General features: G+C 45.6%; 1 protein-coding gene across 2 annotated transcripts in view; it reads left to right on the forward strand.

Moving 5' to 3' along the window:
* Positions 1-1456: 1456 nt before the first annotated feature.
* VPS35L (VPS35 endosomal protein sorting factor like) overlaps positions 1457-21842 on the forward strand; it is a 109093-nt gene continuing 88707 nt past the window's right edge. For both annotated transcript variants that reach the window (XM_031433114.2, XM_031433115.2), the window contains exons 1-7: positions 1457-1565; positions 6926-7025; positions 9523-9690; positions 11132-11254; positions 13567-13591; positions 16176-16252; positions 19252-19380. In XM_031433114.2, coding sequence (XP_031288974.2) covers positions 1549-1565; positions 6926-7025; positions 9523-9690; positions 11132-11254; positions 13567-13591; positions 16176-16252; positions 19252-19380 — 639 coding nt within the window. In that variant the 5' untranslated portion in view covers positions 1457-1548. The remainder of the gene's footprint in view (positions 1566-6925; positions 7026-9522; positions 9691-11131; positions 11255-13566; positions 13592-16175; positions 16253-19251; positions 19381-21842) is intronic.

Here is a 21842-nt window from a genome sequence, read left to right on the forward strand (position 1 = left end):
TTAAGAATCCAACTTTTGGTGCTGCCTGATTATCTAATGTGAACATAGTAAAATGGTCCTCATTTTTACCTACTATTGAGGAGATACTGCATTTGATAATCTGCAAGACAGTGAGAGAAGAGCCACTCCCTTTTCCTATGGCCACCCTTTACCTCTTGTTCATTTCACACGTTGGGAATACTGAATATGACTGGGAACACTTTATCACTCATACTGAGTAGAAAACAAGGACCCATTCTGATAAAGATGAAGATCTTTTTTTCTGTCACATGTCACTGTCCCATGAACAACCACAGACAATCTTCCTTCCCCCAAATGAAAAGTAATAGTTGTAAAAAGTAAATGAAGTTGGAATGCTACCTCTAACCTCATGGTGGGCATACATACAGGTTATAAAAATAATTTAAAAAATCAAAGACGTTCAGCCATGGAATACAGCAAATCAGATTGGGATGTGGTACAGTGAAGTCACGTCCTTGTTAAGGTTCTAAAGACAGCTCTGAAGACAAATCGTGTCTAACCAAAATTAAACTTCACAATAAAATACTACCTTTTTGTTTATTTATTACTCGACAGATATCCCTTTTTGGTCAGTTTCTCTGTAGCTCTCAATTTTTCATTTTCTTGAGGTGGTTGTCAAAGTTGCCACTAGAACCATGGTTTTGCTTCTCAGCCTATGGTGGGGAAAATCCCTTCTTCACGCTTCCCATAGGTTTTAACCTGTTTTCAGGATTACTTTCATTGATCTGTGTGGTACACGTGATGTAACAGGTTTGGATTCAGTGGGTATGGCTAGACATGCCGAGGAGCACATGATGTTGCTCTGCTCTACTGCCTCCTAAGTTACATGGCCCCTCTTTACCACTCACAGCTTTCACAGTCCGTTTTGTACCCAGAAACCAACAGCAGTGGCACCTGGGAACTTGTTAGAAATACAGGAGCCCACGCCCCGCCCCAGACCTGACTCAGAACCTGCATTTTAACAAGATCCCCAGGTAGTTTGTGCACATTCAAGCCCTGCTTTATGGCATTTCTGCGTAGTCTGTTGCCATGGAGAGAAAAGGCCTGGAAACAGGAAGGTCCCAGAAAGCACAATTTGATTTTTTAGCCTGTCTAGTGATACACAGTTTCAACTGAGGTCAAGGGCATTTGGAGACCCAAGTTATGAGTCTCGAGAATACCGGAAGTGCCGAACTTTTACGGGGCACGGAGGGGGACGCGGTGGCCTGGGGAGGGGCCAGGGCTTGCCTAGCCATACTGCGAATTAGCTGCAGAAGCACGCGCCGGCTGGACTCCAGACACCCTCCTCCCTCCCCCAGGCAGCAGTCCGCGCCTTCCCTCCGCAGGTGTCTGGATTCTTCACCGCCTCCAGGGGGCGCCGGTGGGCCAGGCGGCCCGCTGCCACGCTCAGTCCCGGCGCACGTCAGCGCCGCGGCCGCCGCCCGGGCCGACGCTGCCCGTCACAATCATGGCGGCCGCGGCGGGGCGGGGTCTGGGAGGGCGAAACGGGCCGGCGGGCCTAGCGCTAGCGGTCATGTGACCGCGAAGATGGCCGCCTTCCCCTGGTAAGGAAGGAGCGGCGGGTGGGCCTTGGGGAGGGACCGGCCTTGGCTGTCTCTGGGACTCCGTCTCTGTCTCGGTGTGCGTCTCTGTGCGGGTGTGTGTGGACTTCTGTCTGTAGGGCTTGGTGGGCTCTCCCACCGCCCCCTCGGCTTGTCGTGACTACAGAACCCCCGGCCGCTACCCGGGTTCCGAGCGGCCCCCTGAAGCCAGCTGGGTGGGATCTTGGTCCTCCCCCGGGCTACCCCTCCCCGCGTCTTCCACGCCCCCCTCTCCGCTCATTCCCAAAAGAAAGCTCAAGTTTTCTGGTTTCCGTTTTCCCAGAAGTTGGCACGCGTTCTGGGAGCGCTGTGTGCAGAGCATAGTGGGCTCAGCTCTGGTCTGGATGACTGGAGACCTGGCTGTTTCCTGAACGACTCGGTTCATCCGGAGGAGACTTGCTGTTCTCCTCTGTAAAGTGGCTGCCATTCATCTTGCTCTATGCAGGGCCCTTCACTGAGCACTGAGGATGCACAGCCCTCAGACCTACTCCTTGGCCTCAAAGAGCTGGCAGTTCAGTGAAGCAGGCACACAGATTAGAAGGATTTCCAAAGAAGGCATTGGGATGAGGCCCAACCACACCTGCTGGGTTAGGGGAAGGCTTGAGAGAGGAGGAGTCTTAAACTGGGTTTTGGAGGATGAATAGGAGCTCATCAAGAAGGAGCTATGGCTGACAGGCCTGTCGGGGCTCTCAAGGCTGGAGCTGGGAGTGATCGGAGCTTCAGGCTCCAGCTGCAGCTATGAGTGTGTGAAGAACTGGAGCATGTTGTGATGGCGGTGGTGGAATTATTTGACGACATGAGCTCTCCCCTACATTTCAGAGAGGGAGATTATTTTCAGATCTTTCTCTGCAAAACATGTGAAATGGTTTACATTGGATAAGTGAGCAAATGCACCACTGGCCTTAGAAATAATCAGATACATCTTTCTGGTTTTATGCTTGATCAACAGCTGTCTTCCTGGTATTGCCTTCACCTGGCTAACTCTTCCTTCAAAAGCCTTGATACACTAAATCAGGATTGGATGCCACTGAGCTCTTTCTACTGTGCCCTGCCCTGGGTTTTCTTTGACCTAGTCATGCAAAGCACCTTTGGAATCACTAAAACTTAAATGCGAAGACATTTCTGGCTTCAATGAACTTACCTGGAATTTTGTAATCAGAAAACTGAGGAAGATGCTGTTTAATCCCAGTCACTTTTGGTATTTTTACTTTACAAACAGAGGTGCCACAAGCCTTTTAGCATCTAGTGTCCCCACAGTTCCCAGCCTGGCTGTGCTCTCGACGTTTCTCCCTGTGGTAGCCCATGCTCATCTTTCAGGTTCCCCACTGGACTTCTGCTCCTTAAGTTAAAGGGGTTGAGTTTTAACCATCATTGTATCTCCAGTGCCTGGCATGGAGCTCAGCACATAGTAGGTGCTCAGTAATATTTATGGAATGAATGAAGAAACAGGAGAGGCCAACAGAGGAGAAATGTGTTTCTGTCATTAAATTTGACATTTATAGAGCCTTTATTTTGTGCCAAGCACTGTGCTAAATGCTGACTGGGCATCTGATCCTCATCTAATCATCTAATCCTCATAATAACCCCATTTTTAAGATGAAGAAATGGAAGTAGAAAAATGAAGCAGTTCACTTAGTTTTACAGCCTGTAAGGAGCCCTGAGGTTTGATGCTCAAAGCCTGTGATCTTAATTGTTATCATCAGCTGGACCCCCAGTCTAGGCCCTGGGCTGAGGTTTCTGGGTGATAGGGCTGTGTTGTCATGGGTCTCCCCAGAATGCCTCTTCTCACCCACACTTTTTGTTATCTCTAACCTCACATGTGAGATGTCCGGTACACCGTGGACTGTATTTCCTATTCAATCCTGTGATAATAGCACGCTGAAAAATACCTCCCCTTGAGTCAGAATTCCTACATTATTTTAAGGCTTTAGTGGGGAGAGGGGGTATATTGTGATTGTGGGAGAAAAAAACTCCGTGGCCAGATTAGGTTATTAGTAATTTAAAAATCATTTGAGAATTAAAATAGCTGATAAAAAGCTGTTAGTGGATTTCTGTATTTCCAGTATAAAATTAATTTGGTAATTGGTAATAGAATTTCTAAGCATCCATGTTACCAGATGTAGAGCATTTAAAAATAGGGAGATGTCAACCTTTAATGTGTGTGTGAATCACCCGAGAATTTGTTGATCTCCAGACCCTGATTGTGTGCGTGGAGGGTATTTGGTATTTCAACACTCCCCGCAGTAAGACCTGTGCTGGTGATCTGTGGCCCACACTGGAATAGCCAGGAGCCAGACCCAGCCAGGAGTGCGGGTATGAAATGCTGGCTTTTTCGCTGTGGCAACTGCCAAGGAGCCGAGGCCAGCCTTTTGCATTGCTGGGAACTGGGATAAATGGGGGTGGAGGGGGGCGGCGGTTACCAGCTGTATCAGCTCTGTTAGCAGGAAAAAGGAAAGTAAGGCTTTTTGAGAGAATGCCCTCTAGAGGTCGCTGTTAGCCTTACCAAAGACCCAGGCCTTGAGGAAAATGCTTTGACATGGCAAACTGTAGGAAACTCTCAGTGTTTTACTAAGGAGTGGAGAACAAATTTGAGTAAGTAATGGAAGAAGTGATTGAAAAATAAAAAATACAGCAATTTGACATGGACTTTCAGGAAGGGTAAAGTTTTCTTTTCTTTTTTTTTAAAACGTTTTCCCAGAAACAGTATTTTTTCCCCAAGGAATTCCCTCCCCTCAAACTTAAAAAAAATTAATTTCAAAGCTCGGTCCTTTAAAAAAAAAAAAACAATGTGTTTTCAAATTCTCAAGTTGTCTTATAGATGATCAATAGAACTACTGACTCCCAGAGACAGGCTGCCTCGGTCTGCGCTTGCTCACCTCTCACATGTTACCAACAGCCCCAGCTTCTCCATCTGAGAAATGGGCATAATCATAGTGCCTAACTCATAGGATTGATTCAGTGAGGAAATAGGAGTAAAGAGCTTGGCCTGATCCTGGTATATAGTGTCTGGGTGGGGGAGATTTCCCCCTGTACTTCTCTTGAGTTCTTGTGGCTGAACTAATGAAAAAATTGACCCAAGACAGATTAATAGGTGAAAAGGAAATACATTTTAATTTGTGTGCACTGGAGGTCTCTTAGAAAGGGGACCTAGGAAGTGGCTGAAGCAGGCAGCTTTTATACTTTTTAGACAAAGATAGCAGAAGATGAATCCAGTTTCATTGCTCACAGATTCTGCCTTCCACAAAACACTAGGACATCATTCAGCCAAACTCTTGGGTATTTTATAGCAAGGATTTGCATTTCCTCCATCATGTTCAATAACGTGTACCTCCTTTCTGTCTGAGGCCTCATCCACATGACCTTTACCTTCCATAGTTGCACCAACATTCTGTTCACGACCACTTCTCTACAGCTCTCCTCTTTGTGAGCCCTCATAATAATCACCTTTGTTAAAGAAAAAAACAGTTAAAAGTCATAGCTTTTTTCTAGTGTATACTTCAAAGCTTCTGCTGCGTCTACTCATTATCCAGTTCCAAAGCTGCTGGCACATTTTTAGATATTTAGATATATTCTAGCACCCCACTTCTGGTACCAGTTTCCTGTCTGGGTTCATTTGGGCTGCTGTAACAAAATACTGCAGACTGGTTTGCTTATAAGCAACCAAATTTTATTTCTCATAGTCCTGGAGGCTGGAAGTCCAGGATCATTGCCCAGACCTGGTCAGGTGAAGGCACACTTCCTGGTTCATAGCCGGCACCTTCTCACTATGCCTTCACATGGTGGGAGGGACTCGGGAGCTCTCTGTACCCTCTTTCAAGGACGCTAATCCCATTCATGAGGGCCCCACCCTCATGAGGTAAGTCCCTCCCACAGGCTCCACCTGCTAATACCATCACCTTTGGGAGTTAGGATTTCCACCTGTGAATTTTAGGGGGACACAAACATTCAGACCATTTCACCTCTCCTGCCTTTTATGTTCTAGTCATCATGCATTTAATTCTACGTATATTTTAAACACCTTAAGAACTTGTTTTTTTGTAGTAGATACTTATTTTCATCCACACCTTTATTTTTTGTATACTCTTTAGTATATACATATATATATGTATGTATGCGCAAATGTGTACATACATATATACATATTAACATATATATATTTTTTGCTTTCGACAAGGATAATTTTCCCTCTACTTTTAGCATTTAAAAAAATGTAAGCTGTGGTGCTATGGCTGCTGTCCTTTTTCTCTGCCTGTAAACGTCTTTCTTTTGCCCTTACATTTGTAGGATAGTTTCACTAGGTTTAAAATTTTTGGTTGGCAGTTCCTCCCCCGCCCCCCGCCCAGTACTTTAAAGGTGTCGTTCCTTTGTGTTTCAGTTCTCATTTCTGTGCTGAGGTAATCATCGTACTGTTGTCCTTTGAACATAACATACCTTTTTTCCTTTTAAAAAATCCTCTCTTTTTAGCATTTAACCATTTTACTGGGACAGCCATTTTACCATGAAGTATGGTGGTTTCCTGTTTTGGTTTTGTATTGGTCTTGCTCGGGGCACAAGTGTTTCATGAATCTGTAGATGGATATCTTTAGTTTGGGAAAATTTTCAGCTATTATCTGCTTGCTCTTTCTTCTTTGGAAGTTTAGTCGTATGTGTGTAAGGCCGTTTCCTCATGTCCCTTGTCTTTTGATACCCTTTCTGTGTTTTTCGTCTTTTTTCCTCTCTGTGCTTCAATGTGAGTAATCTCTTCTCTTTCATTTTCCATCTCACTAATCCCTTCACCTGCTAAGCCTCCACAAGACTGATGAAAACTGTCTACTCTTCATCTACTTGGCTTCTTTCTCTTGCTCTACATACTTGGCAAATACTGTGGAGGGAAACCAGGGCAGGATTTCTCACTCCTGCACTCCTTTCTCTTCAGCAGCTCTTCCTTCAAGCCCTGGCTGTCTCCGTAGCCCTGAACCCTAATTTATCTCTGCCGCCTCATGAGTTTTCCTTAAAGCTCCTCTGGCTGCTCTGCCTCCATTCAGCTGCCCTCTGTCTGGCTTTCACCAAAGATCAGCAGTGCCCGGTAAGGATGGCTGGGCAGAAAGTTGGCTTCATCTCAGTGACTTCTGTTCTGGTATCTGGCCTAACAGGTCTTGTATGCCTTGGCAGCTCCTATACCTTCAAACTGACTTAAAAAACCTTTTAAATTTACCATTTCTTATTGGTCCTGGTAGAAATACTGTTCCACTGTAAACTACTTCACCACTGAGGAAGTCTCTACAAAACGTTCTTAGGGTGTATGCATCTCCCACTAACTGGTTTCCGGGTGTGCTGTTTACCAGGCATTCCAGGAATAGGAACTACAAGGCTGAGTTTGCATCATGCCGGTTGGAGGCTGTGCCGCTGGAGCTTGGGGACTATCACCCACTGAAGCCCATAACTGTAAGTTCTGTCAAGGGTCTCTCTGTGATGTTCTTATTCCGTAAAGTTGCAGACAGTATTCCTGGGTCTTTTTTGTTTTGCCAGCGGTAGTTGCTTTTGCATATTTAAATCAACCAATTTATTCTCTGCCCCATTTTTTGTGATGTTGGCCTCACCCACCACCCTGTTTGTTCCCTTTCTTGTATTAATGAGGCGGTTGTGAGTAGAGGATGCCGTTGTTCCTGATTTGGAGGTGAGAACAAAATACTTCTTAATCTGCCTATTTGGGATGTTAAGAATCACTCTAATGACCAATGTAGGGTGCTGTCCGGAATAGCATCTTAGTTTATCTGTGAGTTTATTTAAAAAATAAAACAGGACAAAAAGCAGGCAAGAGACATAGATGGGCTAGCACTGCATTAGCAAGTAATAGAAGCTATCTGGTTGTCATCACGGGTGGCATGAGGTTGACAGATGCCAGTGGACCCTGAGGACAAAACGTTTCTTAATGACAGAGGACCTGAGGACACACAGAGACGATTACATAAAGCAGGAGGTCATAAGACCATGCTGTGGCCTCCCAGGGCCCGTCAAATCCCTGTGGGCTCCTGTGGCTGTGGCTGACCCACCAGGGAGCTGGTTCCATTCTCAGAAGCTCGCTCCCCACGTGGTAACAGACCAGATGCAGCAGCTCCAAGCTTACATCCTGCGTCCTTAGCAGCCCAACAACAGGGAGAGTCTCTTCTCCAGTGGTTTCCGTGTGCCCAGTTGGGGTTACGTGTCCTTCCCTGAACCAACCCTGGTGACCAGAGTGTAGAATGCGCTGACTGACTGGGTTGGGGCTAGTGCCCACCCTGGGAACTGGGAGCAGAATCCACGCCACCAGCCCTGGAAGAGCTGCGAGTCAGGCAGGGCTGTTTTCTCAAAGAAGATCTGGGCTATTGAACCTGGAAGGTGGAGGAATGGATGCCAAGCTGACAAAAGTGACAAACTTGCACCAGTGGGAGGTACGTCACCCAGTCACCCGAGGTTAGTGTCAGACCCCACAGGTCTAGGGCAGGGTCTTCAATAAGACTGCTCTGGCTTCAGACTCCAGCTGCAGATTTGGGGGTCCCCAGACTACCCGGACTTCTGACCAACTGGCTACAAATCCCAGGGCTTTTTGAGACCCTCCTCAGACTTGATAATTTGCTAGAACAACTCACAGAGCTCAGAAAAGCACTATACTTACACTTACAGTTTTATTATAAAGGATACACGTGAGGAGCAGTTGAATTAGAGAAATATTGGGCAAGGTTTGGCAGGGTCCCAAACACAGAGCTTCTGTGCCCTCTGCCTGTGGAATCGGGGTCCATCACCTCCCAGCACATCATGTGTCCCCTGAGCTTTAGTGCTCACACTTTTTATTGAGGTTTTATTACATAGGCATGACTGATTGATTCCTTGGCCACATGATTGAACTTGATCTTGAGCCTCCCTCCCCTCCGCTGAGGTCAGGCTGTTGTCACCTGGCTCAAAGTCCCAACCCTCTAATGACATGCCAGGGTTTTTCTTGGGACTGTGCTGTGGCATCTCATTAGCATAAACTCAGGTGTGATCAGGGGGCTCATGAATTAACAGGTGCTCTAAGGATTAAGAGTCTCCTTTCCAGGAACCAGTGACAAAGGCCAAATTCTCTTATCCAACACCCTCTCCTTCATTCTATTATATGTCATCCTTTTCTCTCTCTCTCAATGTTGGTTCTCTCTGCTTCCCTATGGACACACACTCAAAGTGTCACACCATCACTGTGTCTCAGCCCCTGGCCCCCAGCTTCCTCATTTAGAAAGGAGTGGAGCCTAACTAACCCTTCCTGATGTCGATCCTGAATTTTCAGCAGACAGACTCTAGTTGGATCCGCTTGATTCAGGGGTTCACCCCAGTCTGCTCATCTGAAGTGCGGAGGGGTGGGGGCCAGTGGAACAAAAACATGGCTTCACGCCCCATACCCCCAGTCACCCCTCAGTACACACACCAGGAAGTAGCATCAGGAGAAATTCTTTAAAAAGGGAGGAGTTGGGCAGTCCCTGCTTTGTGGTGACGAGGTGGCTGTGCAGTGCCACCGAGACCACCTTTGAGCACGACGACTCTGGAATTGTTCATACCCTGGTTCATTACCCTGCCCAGACCATTGCTGTAAGATGCAGGTTCTGGTGCCGTGGGTCTGGGGCGGGGCTCCATGCTTTATAAGTGGCCGGGGGAAGTGGATGCTGCTTGTCCACTTTGAGTAAGAATTCACGTACATCACCGCCTTCTAAATCACAGTGGCCCCGTCCTTCCCTCCCTAACCCTAACTTCTCAGCTTCCCTTTCTCAATAGCTGAGATTCTGAGTCATGTCAATGTGTCACAAAAAATAAGTGTCCCCTCTGGAAAGGATTGGTCAGTTCAATTAATGGAACGAGAGAAAACCCATTTGAGTGTTTCACCGGAAGAAGTCATAGGACACCTCCATTTTACTTCCACACGTTTTCCCCACAGGTTACAGAGTCAAAGACAAAGAAAGTGAGCCGGAAAGGCAGCACTTCTTCCACGTCCTCTTCATCCTCCAGCTCCGTGGTGGACCCGCTGAGCAGCGTCCTGGATGGGACGGACCCCCTCTCCATGTTCGCGGCCTCTGCTGACCCTGCAGCCATGGCGGCTGCCACGGTAACGCTTCCAGCTGGTGGTCGGTCCTCTGGGTGCAGGGAATGGGGGGGTGGTTTCATTGAACAAGGAATGCACATTCTGGTTGTAACGATTCAAATAATCCAGATGTGATGACAGTGCTGGTGAGAGGAGGTGCTGGGGATTGAACCCAGGACCTCTTGTTTGCTAAGCATGCGCTCTGCCACTTGAGCTATACCCTCCCCTCCCAGGTTTAGTTCTTATACTGCCTTGTGTGAAAGCTGTTATAATCCTCATTTAAAGAGGCCCACATGGAGGAATAGAGATGTTAAATCACATCCAAGCTGGAATTGAAGCCCGGCTAGTCTGAATTCAGAACTCACCATCATTCTTTGCTGGCTTTGCACACATCTATTTGACTTTTTTTTTTTTTTTCTAACATATATACTTTTTAAACTTGCCAATATGTCTTGGAGAACTTTCTGTATTAGTACTTAGAGAACATCCTTCTTATTTTGAACAGCTGCGTTGCATCGTAAGGAATAAGACATGCTTTAATTCACCACGATGGGCACATAGGCTGATGTTTGCTACGTATGCAGTGGCGCTTTGCTGCTTGAGTGCATGTGTGTCTTGTTGCCTACGTGTGAGGATTTCTGCAGGGTGACTTCTTAGGAGTTCGTTCCTGGGCTAAGGCTGTGTGTATTTAAGGTTCTGGTGGCTGCTGCCAAGTTGTTCTCCAAAAAGGCTGCACCGCCTTACACTCCCACCAGCACCGCAGTGTCCAGAGTGCCTGACTGTCGAAGAATGGTCTCTTTCAGGTCCCTTGTCCTTGACCTTTAATGAGTTTGAGCATCTTTTGATAGGTTTATTGGCCATTCGTGGTGAACTGGCCTGAAAAATTTTTGCCTGTCTCCCTGCGTCGCTGCCAACCTGGGTATTCTCAGTCATTTTACATCTTGCCATTCTGATTGTCGAAGAATGATCTCTTTCAGGTCCCTTGTCCTTGATTTTTAATGAGTTTGAGCATCTTTTGATAGGTTTATTGGCCATTTGTGGTGAACTGGCCTGAAAAATTTTTGACTGTAGTAGACCTTTAGACCGAGATTCTGTATCCGTGTAGATATCACTGCTGTTCTACACTGAAGCACTGTCTGCCTTCTTCTGCTCATACCTTTTTTTTTTTTTAAAGCCATATTGAGGTATAATTGACAAATAAAATTGTAAGATATTTAAAGTGTGCAGTGTGATGATTTGATACACATATACATTGTGAAAGGATTCCTTCGACTGAGTTCATGAACTCATCTATCACCTTGCATATTTCCCTTTTTTTTTTGGTGAGAACATTTACATTCTACTGTCTTAGCACATTTCAGTTATATAGAACTGTGTTATCAACTGTCAGATCACCATGTTTGCTTATACTTTTAAAAAAAGATTTCAAAATTGCTGCTGAAGAGATTGTCTTGCCTTTCCTTAGGACAGCGCCAGAAAGAAACGTGACAGAGATGATAATTCCATTGTAGGATCAGATTTTGAGCCTTGGGCCAGCAAGCGAGGAGAAATCCTTGCCCGGTACACCACCACAGAAAAGCTATCTATTGTGAGTACAAATACACTTTTCTCCCAGTGTCTGCTTCAGATTTTTTAGTAATTTCTTTTTGTTATTATAATTTTGTACCCAATTCCAGAGTGTGGGTTTTTTCCCCATATAAGGCAATACTGCGACACTAACTGGGTGTCCTGTGATTCAACTCAATTCTAACACAGTCTGCCTGGATACAGCATCGCATTCCACACATTAAGGTCTCAGTCCCACAAGACTTCCCCCACTTCAGATGCCAATCACAAGTCCAGGGTGTTACCTTGCTTCTGACCAACTAGCTATAAATCAAAGGTTCCCACCACCACCTCCTTGAGTCCACTTAATTTGCTAGACTGGCTCATAGAACTCAAAAACCAGTTGACTGACCAGATTACTGATTTATTACAAAAGATATTAAAGATAAGAACCAACAGCCAGATGAAGAGATACACAGGGTGAGGTCCTGAGCAAAGGAGCGTCTGTCCTCATGGAGTTTGGGGTCCAGGATAGCAGGACGCGGTTGTGTTGTGGTTCACCAACCCAGAAGCTCTCTGAACCCAGTCCTTTTGGGTTTTTATGGAGGCTTCGTTACATAGGCATGATGGATTAAATCATTGGCCACTGGTGATTGAGTCAGCCTCCAGCCCCCTCTGCCCCTCCCCAGAAATCAGAAAGGTGGGACTGAAATTTCCAACTGTCTAATTACATGGTTGGTTCCCCTGACAACCAGCCCCCAGCCTTAGGTGCTTCCAAAGTCACCTCATTACCATAACAAAAGACTCCTGGATCGCTCTCCTCACTTTGGAAATTACACAGGTTTCAAGAAGCTCTGTAACCAGAATGAGGACAAAGACTAAATATATGCTTCTTATTATAAATCATGGTATCACAGTTATGTTGTCCCAACTCCTCGGCTCTATAAGTTTCAGTTATTATTTCAATTTTAGTTGGGAGAAAAGTGCTGATTGGTTTCTAAAAAATGTGTTAAGAATCAGGGATCTGGCACAGTTCAGAGAAAGAATTGGATCAGGGGAGTCCTGTCTCTGGGGGAGGCTAGAGTTATGAGGTGAGGAGGGCGCCAACCTAAAGAAGGTTTCCTTCTTAACTGTTGTGCAGGGGGTCCCACTGCTGGGTTTTCTTCCAGGGCTGGAAGCTCACCGTTTCTTTGGGGCAACGGCCGCTAGATCATGTCGTTGGCTAGTGCCTGAGGCTTACCCGGTACTTAGCAAGTTGCTGAAGGGCTCTGGAGAGCTGAGACCAAGCAGGGAAAGCAGGTTAATGCCTGCTGAGGACTAGGTTTCGTTGCTCATCACCGAAGCCCTCCCTAACAAGAGTGACTTTCATCTCTCTTCACACTGAAAAGGAGTCTAGAGATGTGCAGCGTGGGGCTGTGTGGCAGCCCTAGAGTCATCAGGGACCCTCTTTTTGTCCTGCCGCTCTGTCACGTGCAGTGTTGCCTCAGGCCCACGTTGTTCGGAGGCGGAGAGGGGAAAGTAGAATGTGCCCTCTGTAATTCTGGAGACTTCCCGGAATCCCCTCAACGTGTCCGGTTACCTTTGTCTTGAAGGTAGACATGGGCCATGCACAGATGCGAGGGAAGCCGGGGAAGGTGACAGTGTGGCCATCAAATGTCGGGGCTGTGAGCAGGGAGGAGAGGGTGAACTCAGTAGCAACTGGGATGTTTCTGCTCCCTCTTTCTCTCAAGAGTCCATCCTTGTTGAGCAGAGTGGCAGCAGAATTGCTGGTGTATGTATACTTTTTCCTATTGTCTTCTGATCGCATTGAGTTACTATAGAGCAGTGATTCTCCACCAGGAGGAATTTTACCCCCCCCCCCCAGGGGACTTGGCGGTGTCTGGAGACATTTTGGTTATCACAGCTGTAGACGTGCTACTGTCACCTACTAAGTAGAGACCAGAGATGCTGTTAAAATATCCTACAGTGCACAGCACAGCCCCTCTGCAACAGTATTTCCCATCCTATAAGGGCAATATTGCCGAGGTCGTGAAACCCTGATTTAGAATAAGCTAAATGCTTTCATCTGCCACCATTGTCCTTAAAATTTTGCTCTTTATTGGCTCACTTTGAGAGCCCTGAATTGAATAGAAATTTGAATCCCTAGTAATTTCTAGTGAGCTATATTTTCTTCCTTTGAATAAATGTCTCTGATTTTCATTTGGATAAGTAGATGGCTTTGTTGTAAAATGGTTGGTCACGTTGTCTTAGTGCTATTTGAATAATAATTTAACTGTCTTACAAGGTTTTTTTTTTGTCGTAGAGTCCAATTAGTTTTAAAAAATATAAATAATTTTTTTTTTTTTGCCTCTGCAGAATCTGTTTATGGGATCTGAAAAAGGTGAGTTTTCATTGTTGTTACTGTTCTGATGGGAAATTCTCCCATTACCTTTAATAGAATTTTCCAAAGGAAAAAAGTTTGTAGCATCCAATCCCCATGGTATAGTTCGGTTGAAACTATTATTTCATAGATTATGTATAGACTTAATAGAATTGAAATACATATTTAGATGATGAATGAAAAAAGAAAAGAATTAAAGAGGTTACTAGGAGTAAACAGAAGCTCAGTTGCTTGACTTGGGGATTACAGAGCAGTAATCTCCTCTCTGCGTGCCTCCTCATTAGTTGGAGAACAGCTGAAATTCTCCTTTTTAAAAGATCCTTTCCCTTGCCTTAAGTCTTTATCCCTTGTGAAAACACAGATGCATGGTGTGGGGAGTCAGACATCTGTCTTACCAGCCACTGGTCCCTGGACACGGCGATTCTCAATTTCCTCTGCTAAGACACACAGTCCAAAACTCTGGACCAGGGTGTCTCCAACTAGCTGTGCAGGAGGGTTACCGGGGGAACTTTTATGCACATATAGACCAATAGGCCCCACTCTGCTTACTGAATTAATCTTGACGGCTGGGACCCAGGAATTCCTCTTTGGAAGCTCCTAGGTGATTCTGAAGCCACCGACATAGATCCTATACCACTAGGGGGCAGAGGAGCACAGCTGTGGTTTATGTGCACATCTGTGGACATCGCTGGTGTGGCAGCTTCAACTCTCCCCATTCTCTGCAGGCTGAGACAGCACATTAGAAATCAAGAGAGTGGGTGCACCTTTGTTACGGGCATGACTTTGACCCCAAACCGTAAAAAACGTAACTAATACCATTGCATGTCTCCCAGTTTGGAGAGATCAGAAAGTGACGATGTCACCTGCTGGTGAGAATGTAGAGCAACAGGAACTCTCACTTCCTGCTGCTGGAAGTGTAAAATGGCACAACCACTGTGTGAAGCACTTTTGCATTATCTGCTAAAATTGAAGATGGGCCAACTCTTTAACCCAGCCATTCCACTGTTAGGATATACCCTAGATCAGAAATTGGCAGACTACATCATGGAGGCCAGATCTGGCCCTCTGTTTGATTTTGTGTAAATAAAGTTTTATTGGAACACAGCCATACTGGTTTGTTTACATACTGTCCCTAGCTGCTTTTATGCTATAATGGCAGAGTCAGGTACTTGTGACAGAGACCATGACTCACAAAAGCTAAAATACTTATAGGTGGCCCTTTGTAGGATGTGTCTTTTCAACTCTGCCCAGCTGCATCTTTCTTAAAGTGTGGTCCAAGGAGCAGCAGCATTAACATGATGTGGGAGCTCATTAGAAATGCAGCCTCAGATCCTGCCAGACCTACTGAAAATCAGAATCTGCATGTTAACGTGTCCTCAAGTGATTTCTGTAGAAGTCTGAGAAGCAGTACCCTGAAATGCATGCGCATATGAACCAGGAGACATGCACAGAAATGTCCATAGTGGCATTGTTCAGAGTAGCCCCACAGAGAATGTAACCCTCACATCCATTGACAGTAGAATAAGAAATAAATTGTGATGTCTTCACTCAATAGGAAATACTAAACAGCAGTGAAAATGAGTGAGCTGCAGCTCTGTGCAACGACATGGGTAAATGCCATGAACTGAAGTCAGTGGTGAATGAAAGAAACAAGTCAATCTATGAGCTGGGTGGTGGCTACAAAGGCTTTATAATGATCTGTTAAAATGTACGTATTTCAAAATGAAGGAAAAAGTAGAAACAAGGTAAAAAAAAAAAAGCAAATGCCTTGGAAACGTCTTAACTTTAGTACTGGTTAAAAAAATGTACCATTCTCTCAGCTGATCCCAGACAAATCTGTGAGTGTAGTTAACACCAGAGCTAAGAAACCAGTGCCCTAAAAGAATAAACTTCAGTTCCTGAGAGTGAGCTTGGTAGGCAGGAGCAAGGGGACCTCAGATCATGGAGAAAGGGTTCTGAAGTGAGGGGCACTGACGGGCAGCAGCCAGCTAGGCAGAGAGCCCTGCCGTGTGACCGGCCCATGGCCTGGAGTCCTTTCCTTCTCTCGCTGCCAGTCCTGCTGATGGGAAGAGCTACGCTGGCAGATGATGGAAGGAGGCTTACTAGTCCTGTCTGCTTGGAGAGGGGGCTTTGAAGCCCTTGTGTTTCCACCTCTGGGCAGACAGTGAGATGGTTGTTTTGTTAGTTCTTAGTACAACAATTCTACACTGTGAGCATGAGCCTGAGAGGGCCTTTTGTTTATGGAAAACAATTAAATGACGGATTTTTGGCATCCTTATCTGGACTGCTTTTCTTTGGGAATAAACAAATGATGCAGTGAAAAGTTTGTAAATATCGAATGTCATGGAACCTTTTCGAGGCTGGCCCGCTGTGCTCCCATGGGCAGCTCCTAAGCAGAAATGTGTCCGAGGGAACTTGGGTTATGTAAGGATGTCCATTTCAAAATCTCAGAGAGTTTTCTGTAATGAAATTGCTCCCTGGCCTCTTTATTCATGATGAAGCGTAAAGTGAAAGATGCTTTCCTTTGAGGGTCCTGGGGACAGAGGAAGCCACCACCTGTGTGATGTAAATCTGTTCTGTTTAGGCAAGGCGGGGACCGCCACATCTGCCATGTCGGAGAAGGTTCGCACCAGGCTGGAGGAGCTGGATGACTTTGAAGAGGTGAGCAAGTCATTTGCTGAGCGCGGGGGTGGAGTGGAGCTTCGGTCCTTCTGCCCAGTGAGGTCAGTCCCGGCGGCTGCTCTGTGATTCATTCTCGAGCTGCTCATTGTGCTCAGTCCTCCTGAGGCACCAACTGATCCCGGGCAAGATGCCAGTGGGGGAGACTGGCCGAGCTCACAGGAGCCTGCCTCAGGCTGGCTTTCCGGAGGCGTTTTTCTCACTGTGATGCCTGAGCAAACCCGGGGCGTCTGGGGACAGGGTCTGACTGTGGAAGCCAGCTGGAGCCATCTCCCGGGAAGCCGCCTCGCCTGGTATAGAATGACCACGCCTGCTGCAGAGCTCCGCTGCTGGGTACAGCCCACGGGGGTCTTCCAGTTATCCTGCACGTGCTTGGAAAGAACGTGACTTAATTTCCCCACTCATAAAAATTTGTAAATTTAACATGCAAATCCAGATTTCCGGCTTCTTGTAAATTCCGCCTGGTAACCGTGGGCCCACATTCTTGCGTTTAGCCTGGGTGCACGCGTACCGTCCGGCGTTCATAGCCCTCCCTGGCCTGACTCCCTTGCAGACGTTAGCCTGGTCCATGGGGACGGGCGAGTCTCTGGAGTGTCTTTCAGAGAGGCAGCAAAGCTTAGTGGGGAAGAGGCCAGACTGGGGCCAGGCTGCCTGGGTTGGAATCCCAGCTCTACCGTCTAGTAATTCTGTGATTTGGGGCAGGGAGCTTAAGAGCTTGAGCTCTGGGCCTCAGTTTACTTATCTGTAAAGTGAAGGTACTACCCAGTACCGGCCTCTGAAGGTTGTCATAAGGCATTAGGTGAGTTAGGAAGTGTGAAGTGCTCAGCCCAGCGCCCAGCCCGTGGCGCTTGCTCTGCAAGTGGTAACTCTGTAACTGTCACCGTTCAGAGACTAGAGGCCTTAGCTCAACTGCTTATGAACAGGGTGCCCTTGGGCATCCACCTTCCTGGACCCAGATCCTCGTCTGTAAAATGGGGATAAAGGATACAGATGTGTGGACTGAATGGGGATGCTTTGACTCTGTAAGGGGCCATCTAACGACAGTTGCCACTGCTCTGTTCCACATCTTTTCCCTGGCTTCAGGGTCCCTCCAGCTCTGAGACCAGAGCTGTTAGGTACTCAGCAAGAGTCTGATAGTCCAGTATCTTATTCCCCAGTTCAGAAAGGACGTGTTCTGGATTAGGGTGCCTGAGAGTCTCAGTCTGCATGTCATCCGCCAACCTTGGCTGATAGGAAGGGAATTGCTAAGGGTTTTATTCAAAGCTGTTTAGTCTGAAAGTCACTTGAGCTGGCTTATGTTGAAAATGAAGACCGTATTGAAGGATACAGGGAACTTCCCTGAACCCAAGGACACAGTGGCCTGGAGCTGGGAACTGAAGAACCACCCAGAACCCCAGCAGCTCTTCTCTGTCTCTCTTGGGTCTGTGGAGCCTGCTGTCACCGACTCTCTTTCTAGTTCTCCATTTCCCGCCTCCCTGCACCCCCGGCCCAGCAGACTGGTGTTCTTGCTTCTCCCTGCCCACAGCAGCAGATGGCTGCCCCACGGCCTCCATGTTGACAGCATATTAGTCAGGGTAAGGCTAGGTTGTGCTGTGGCGATGGGTGAACCTCCATATCTCTATGGCTTAGTGCAGCAGAGGTTTGTTTCTTCCTCACATTATTTATCCAGTGTAGACAAACACCACCATCTCATGATGCCACCATCTTGACAGGTGGCTTCCAGGGTTGTCACAGCAGAGCTGAAGAAAGGGTCACTTGTCACTGCCTCAGCCCAGAAGGGACACATGCCACTCTGCTCACAGACCATTTGCCCAAGCCAGTCACGTGGCTCTTCTGACTAGAGGGGCAGGGAAGACCCTGTCTCCCAGTTCAAGTGACCAGTTGGGATCAACCTAGATTTTCTGAACCTTCTACTTGTATTTCTTTAATAAGGAATTCTTCACTTTGGATTCCAGAGAATGTTCATATAAAAAAGATTTGCTTCCTGGTCCCCTCATGCAGGTTAGGTTGACCTTCACTCTTGTGAGCTGTGTAGAGAGCATCTTAACAACAGCCGAGGATTAATGAGTACGTCCTGTGTGCCAGGGTGGCGCTGAGTCCTTACACACGTTGTCATTTCATCCTCGTGATGATCTTGCCCTCTTCTGCTGTGGTTTTTGCTGTGGTCGGCTTTCTCTCCTGACTGCTCTCTCCCTGGGCTAATTTACAGCCCTCCATTCCCTAGTTAACACCTGTGCACCACTGAGAGTTTGTGTCAAGCATCAGTTCCTCCAGGAAACTTTCCATTCATGACCACCAGTCTAGAGTCCATTCTGAGATGAGCCTTTTCCCCTACATTTGAATATCCCTAAAGTCGGGCTGTGTCACTCAGTTGGTACATGTCCACAATCAGTGATTTTCCTTCCTTAGTGGTACATGAAACAGTTGTGCTCCCCACAGTCAGCACCTCAGATTCAGAGAACTGATATGTGTCTTCACAGAATTGTTTCCTCCAGCATTTATCTCAGTTTGTATTAATGTCCATCTCGTCCTCTATACCTTAAGCTCCATTAGTGCTGAAATAATGTCTCTCTGCTCGCCTTTGTATCTGGAGCATCTGGTAGACCATACCTGCCTGGCATACAATAGGCCCCAATAACTTTGTTGAACAAGCTAAGTCCTGTTACCACTGTTCACAGATGAGACTCAGGGTGGAAAGCAGCTCACCCAGAATCCCACGGCCAGGAAGTGGCTGATCTGGGAGCGGGCTCAGGCCTGACTTGTGTCCAGGCCAGTCTCTCAACCACTGCACTCTGCCCATCATTGCAGAAAACTCAAAAGAACCTCTTTGATCACAAGACAAAACCGTCTTGTTGCCTGGTGGGATTATGAGGACAACTGAGACATTGAAACTTGGCTAATACTCATTGTACACGAGGGTGGGGGTCCCCAACAATGTTTTTTACTTCTGTGACTATATCTTTTCTGCTTTCTGCCCACAGGGATCCCAAAAGGAACTGTTGAATTTGACTCAGCAGGATTATGTGAACCGCATAGAGGAGCTCAACCAGTCACTGAAGGACGCTTGGGCCTCAGACCAGAAAGTGAAGGCTCTAAAAATAGTCATCCAGGTCAGATCTAGTGATTTTTTTTTTCCAGAATTTCCTTTGTAAATCTCCTTTGTGAATAATTAGGATTTTCAGAGGCCTGCCTTCAGGGTCTTACCCTAATTTTTTCATCTGTTCCATTTTCACATACTTCCTATGAAAGGCCATGATTATGAACTGTGTTTTTATGAGATGGCTTATCTCAGGGCTGCCATGTGCAGCTGCACAGGTTGTACACTGTACAATTCTAGGAAATTCACCCTAGATTATAGAGTTACAGAGTTAATGATGCCCCCCTGGGTTATACAGACCCTGATACAGCCCCTGACACATTTATGATCCACCAGCTATCTTTTGGGTTTCCTTGACCAGGTTTTCTGTGTATCTCTTGGACTTATGGCTTTGTGTCCCTGATATATGCATTTGGGGAACATGTTCTGAATAACAGTATGACAAAGAAAATGTGTTTACAGTGTTAGGAGAGGTACATTTGTTGAATCCTCTTTGGTGGTGAATTTGTTGATCCATGACAACTCTTGGATCACAACAGCAAGGTCCGTAGGGAAATCAGCTTATCCTGTTTTCTTGACTCTTAAGATCATCCTGTCTTGGCAAAACATGCTCAGAAGTACACTGTAAAAGGAATAATGTGTGCATGATGGTTTTCGGAGCAGCGTTAATAAGAATTTCTGAATAGCCATTTGTGTTCAAAAGAACAGATCTCATTCTTGTTTAATGTCACGGGAATATGACATTTGTTTTCACACCTTTTTCTCTGGAAAGAGGGTTAGGAGAGTCTGGGAGTCTTTACACTGGGTACTTGAAGTCTTTTAAGATGATACTTTGTATGGTAGATGCTGGGGTTTTTTTGGTTTTTTTTTGTGTGTGTGTGTGTGTTTCATGACAGAGGCAAACCTGAGCCTGTTTCCCTGCTGTTGCTGTTGTTAGTTGACAAAGAAAATACTTGTGAAGAAGGGTTCTCTCATCCTGGAGACATGTGCTGGGGCTTGCTTGCTGAGTGGCTCAAGTGAGAAAAATATCTAAACTAACAAGAGCTTCTTCAAAATATTTTTGTTGGCAACATCTCTCCATAGAGTATTGTAGTATCAAACTGTGACTTCTAAGAGTTTCACATCTGGAGGAGATTTGATTCATGTCTTCCCAAAGAAAATAACCAGAAAACTGTTTAATTAACTCCAAATCTGGTTAATAGTAATAATTTGACTTTAATGCTTTAAGGACTGCCTTCTTTATCCAAAAAAGCTAGCAAGGCACAGAATACGGAGAAAGGAACTCGGTTCTCCTTATTTGCTCTGCAGTAAGATTTTATTTTGTTTTGCTTTTTCAGCTTTATTGAGATATACTTTACATATCCTAAAATGCACCGTTGTAAATGTACAATTCAGCAACTTTTAGTCAGTTTCTAGAGCTGTGCAGCTATTGCACAATCCAGTTTTAGAACATTTTCATAGCCACCATCCCTTCCCCCTGCCAGAGTCTCTCAAGCCTGTTAGCAGTCAAACCCTGCTGCCACTTTCATCCCCAGAAAACCACTGATCTGCTTTCTGACCCTATAAATTTGCCTTTCCTGGACAGTTCATATGCGTAGCATCATTCAATATATAATCCTTTGCATCTGACATCTTCCACTTACCATGTTTTTGAGGTTCACGCATGTTGTAATATCAGTACTTTGTATCTTTTTACCACTGAATAGTATTCCATTACATATTTTACTTATCCATTAACAAACTGATGGACCTTTAAGTTGTTTCCATTCTGGCTGTTATGAATAATGCTGCTATAAGTCTACCCAGGCAATAGAAATAAGAGCAAAAATTAACAAATGGGACCTAATTAAACTTACAAAGTCTTGCACAGCAAAGGAACATAAATAAAATGAAAAGACAGCCTACAGAATGGGAGAAAATATTTGCAAATGATGCAACCGACAAGGGCTTAATTTCCAGAATATATAAACAGCTCATACAACTCAATAACAACAAAAAAAGCAACTCAATCCAAAAATGGGTAGAAGACCTAAACAACCTAAAAAAAACATTTATCCGATGAACACATACAAATGCAAATCAAAATTACGATGAGGTATCACCTCACACCAGTCAGAATGGCCACCATTGAAGAGTCTACAAACAATAAATGCTCCAGACAGTGTGGACAAAAGGGAACCCTCCTACACTGCTGGTGGGTATGTAGTTGGTGCAGCCATTATGGAAAACAGTATAGAGATTCCTTAAAAAACTAAAAATAGTCTTACCATCTGATCTAGAAATCTATCCCACTCCCAGGCATATATCCAGAGGGAACTCTAATTTGAAAAGATACATGCACCGCAATGTTCATAGCAGCACTGTTTACAATAGTCAAGACACAGAAGCAACCTAAATATCCATTGACAGATGACTAGATAAAGAAGTAATGGTATATTTATTCAATGGAATACTACTCAGCCATAAAAAAGAATA

This window comes from Camelus dromedarius, chromosome 24, assembly GCF_036321535.1.
Source record: "Camelus dromedarius isolate mCamDro1 chromosome 24, mCamDro1.pat, whole genome shotgun sequence".
Lineage (NCBI taxonomy): Eukaryota > Metazoa > Chordata > Mammalia > Artiodactyla > Camelidae > Camelus > Camelus dromedarius.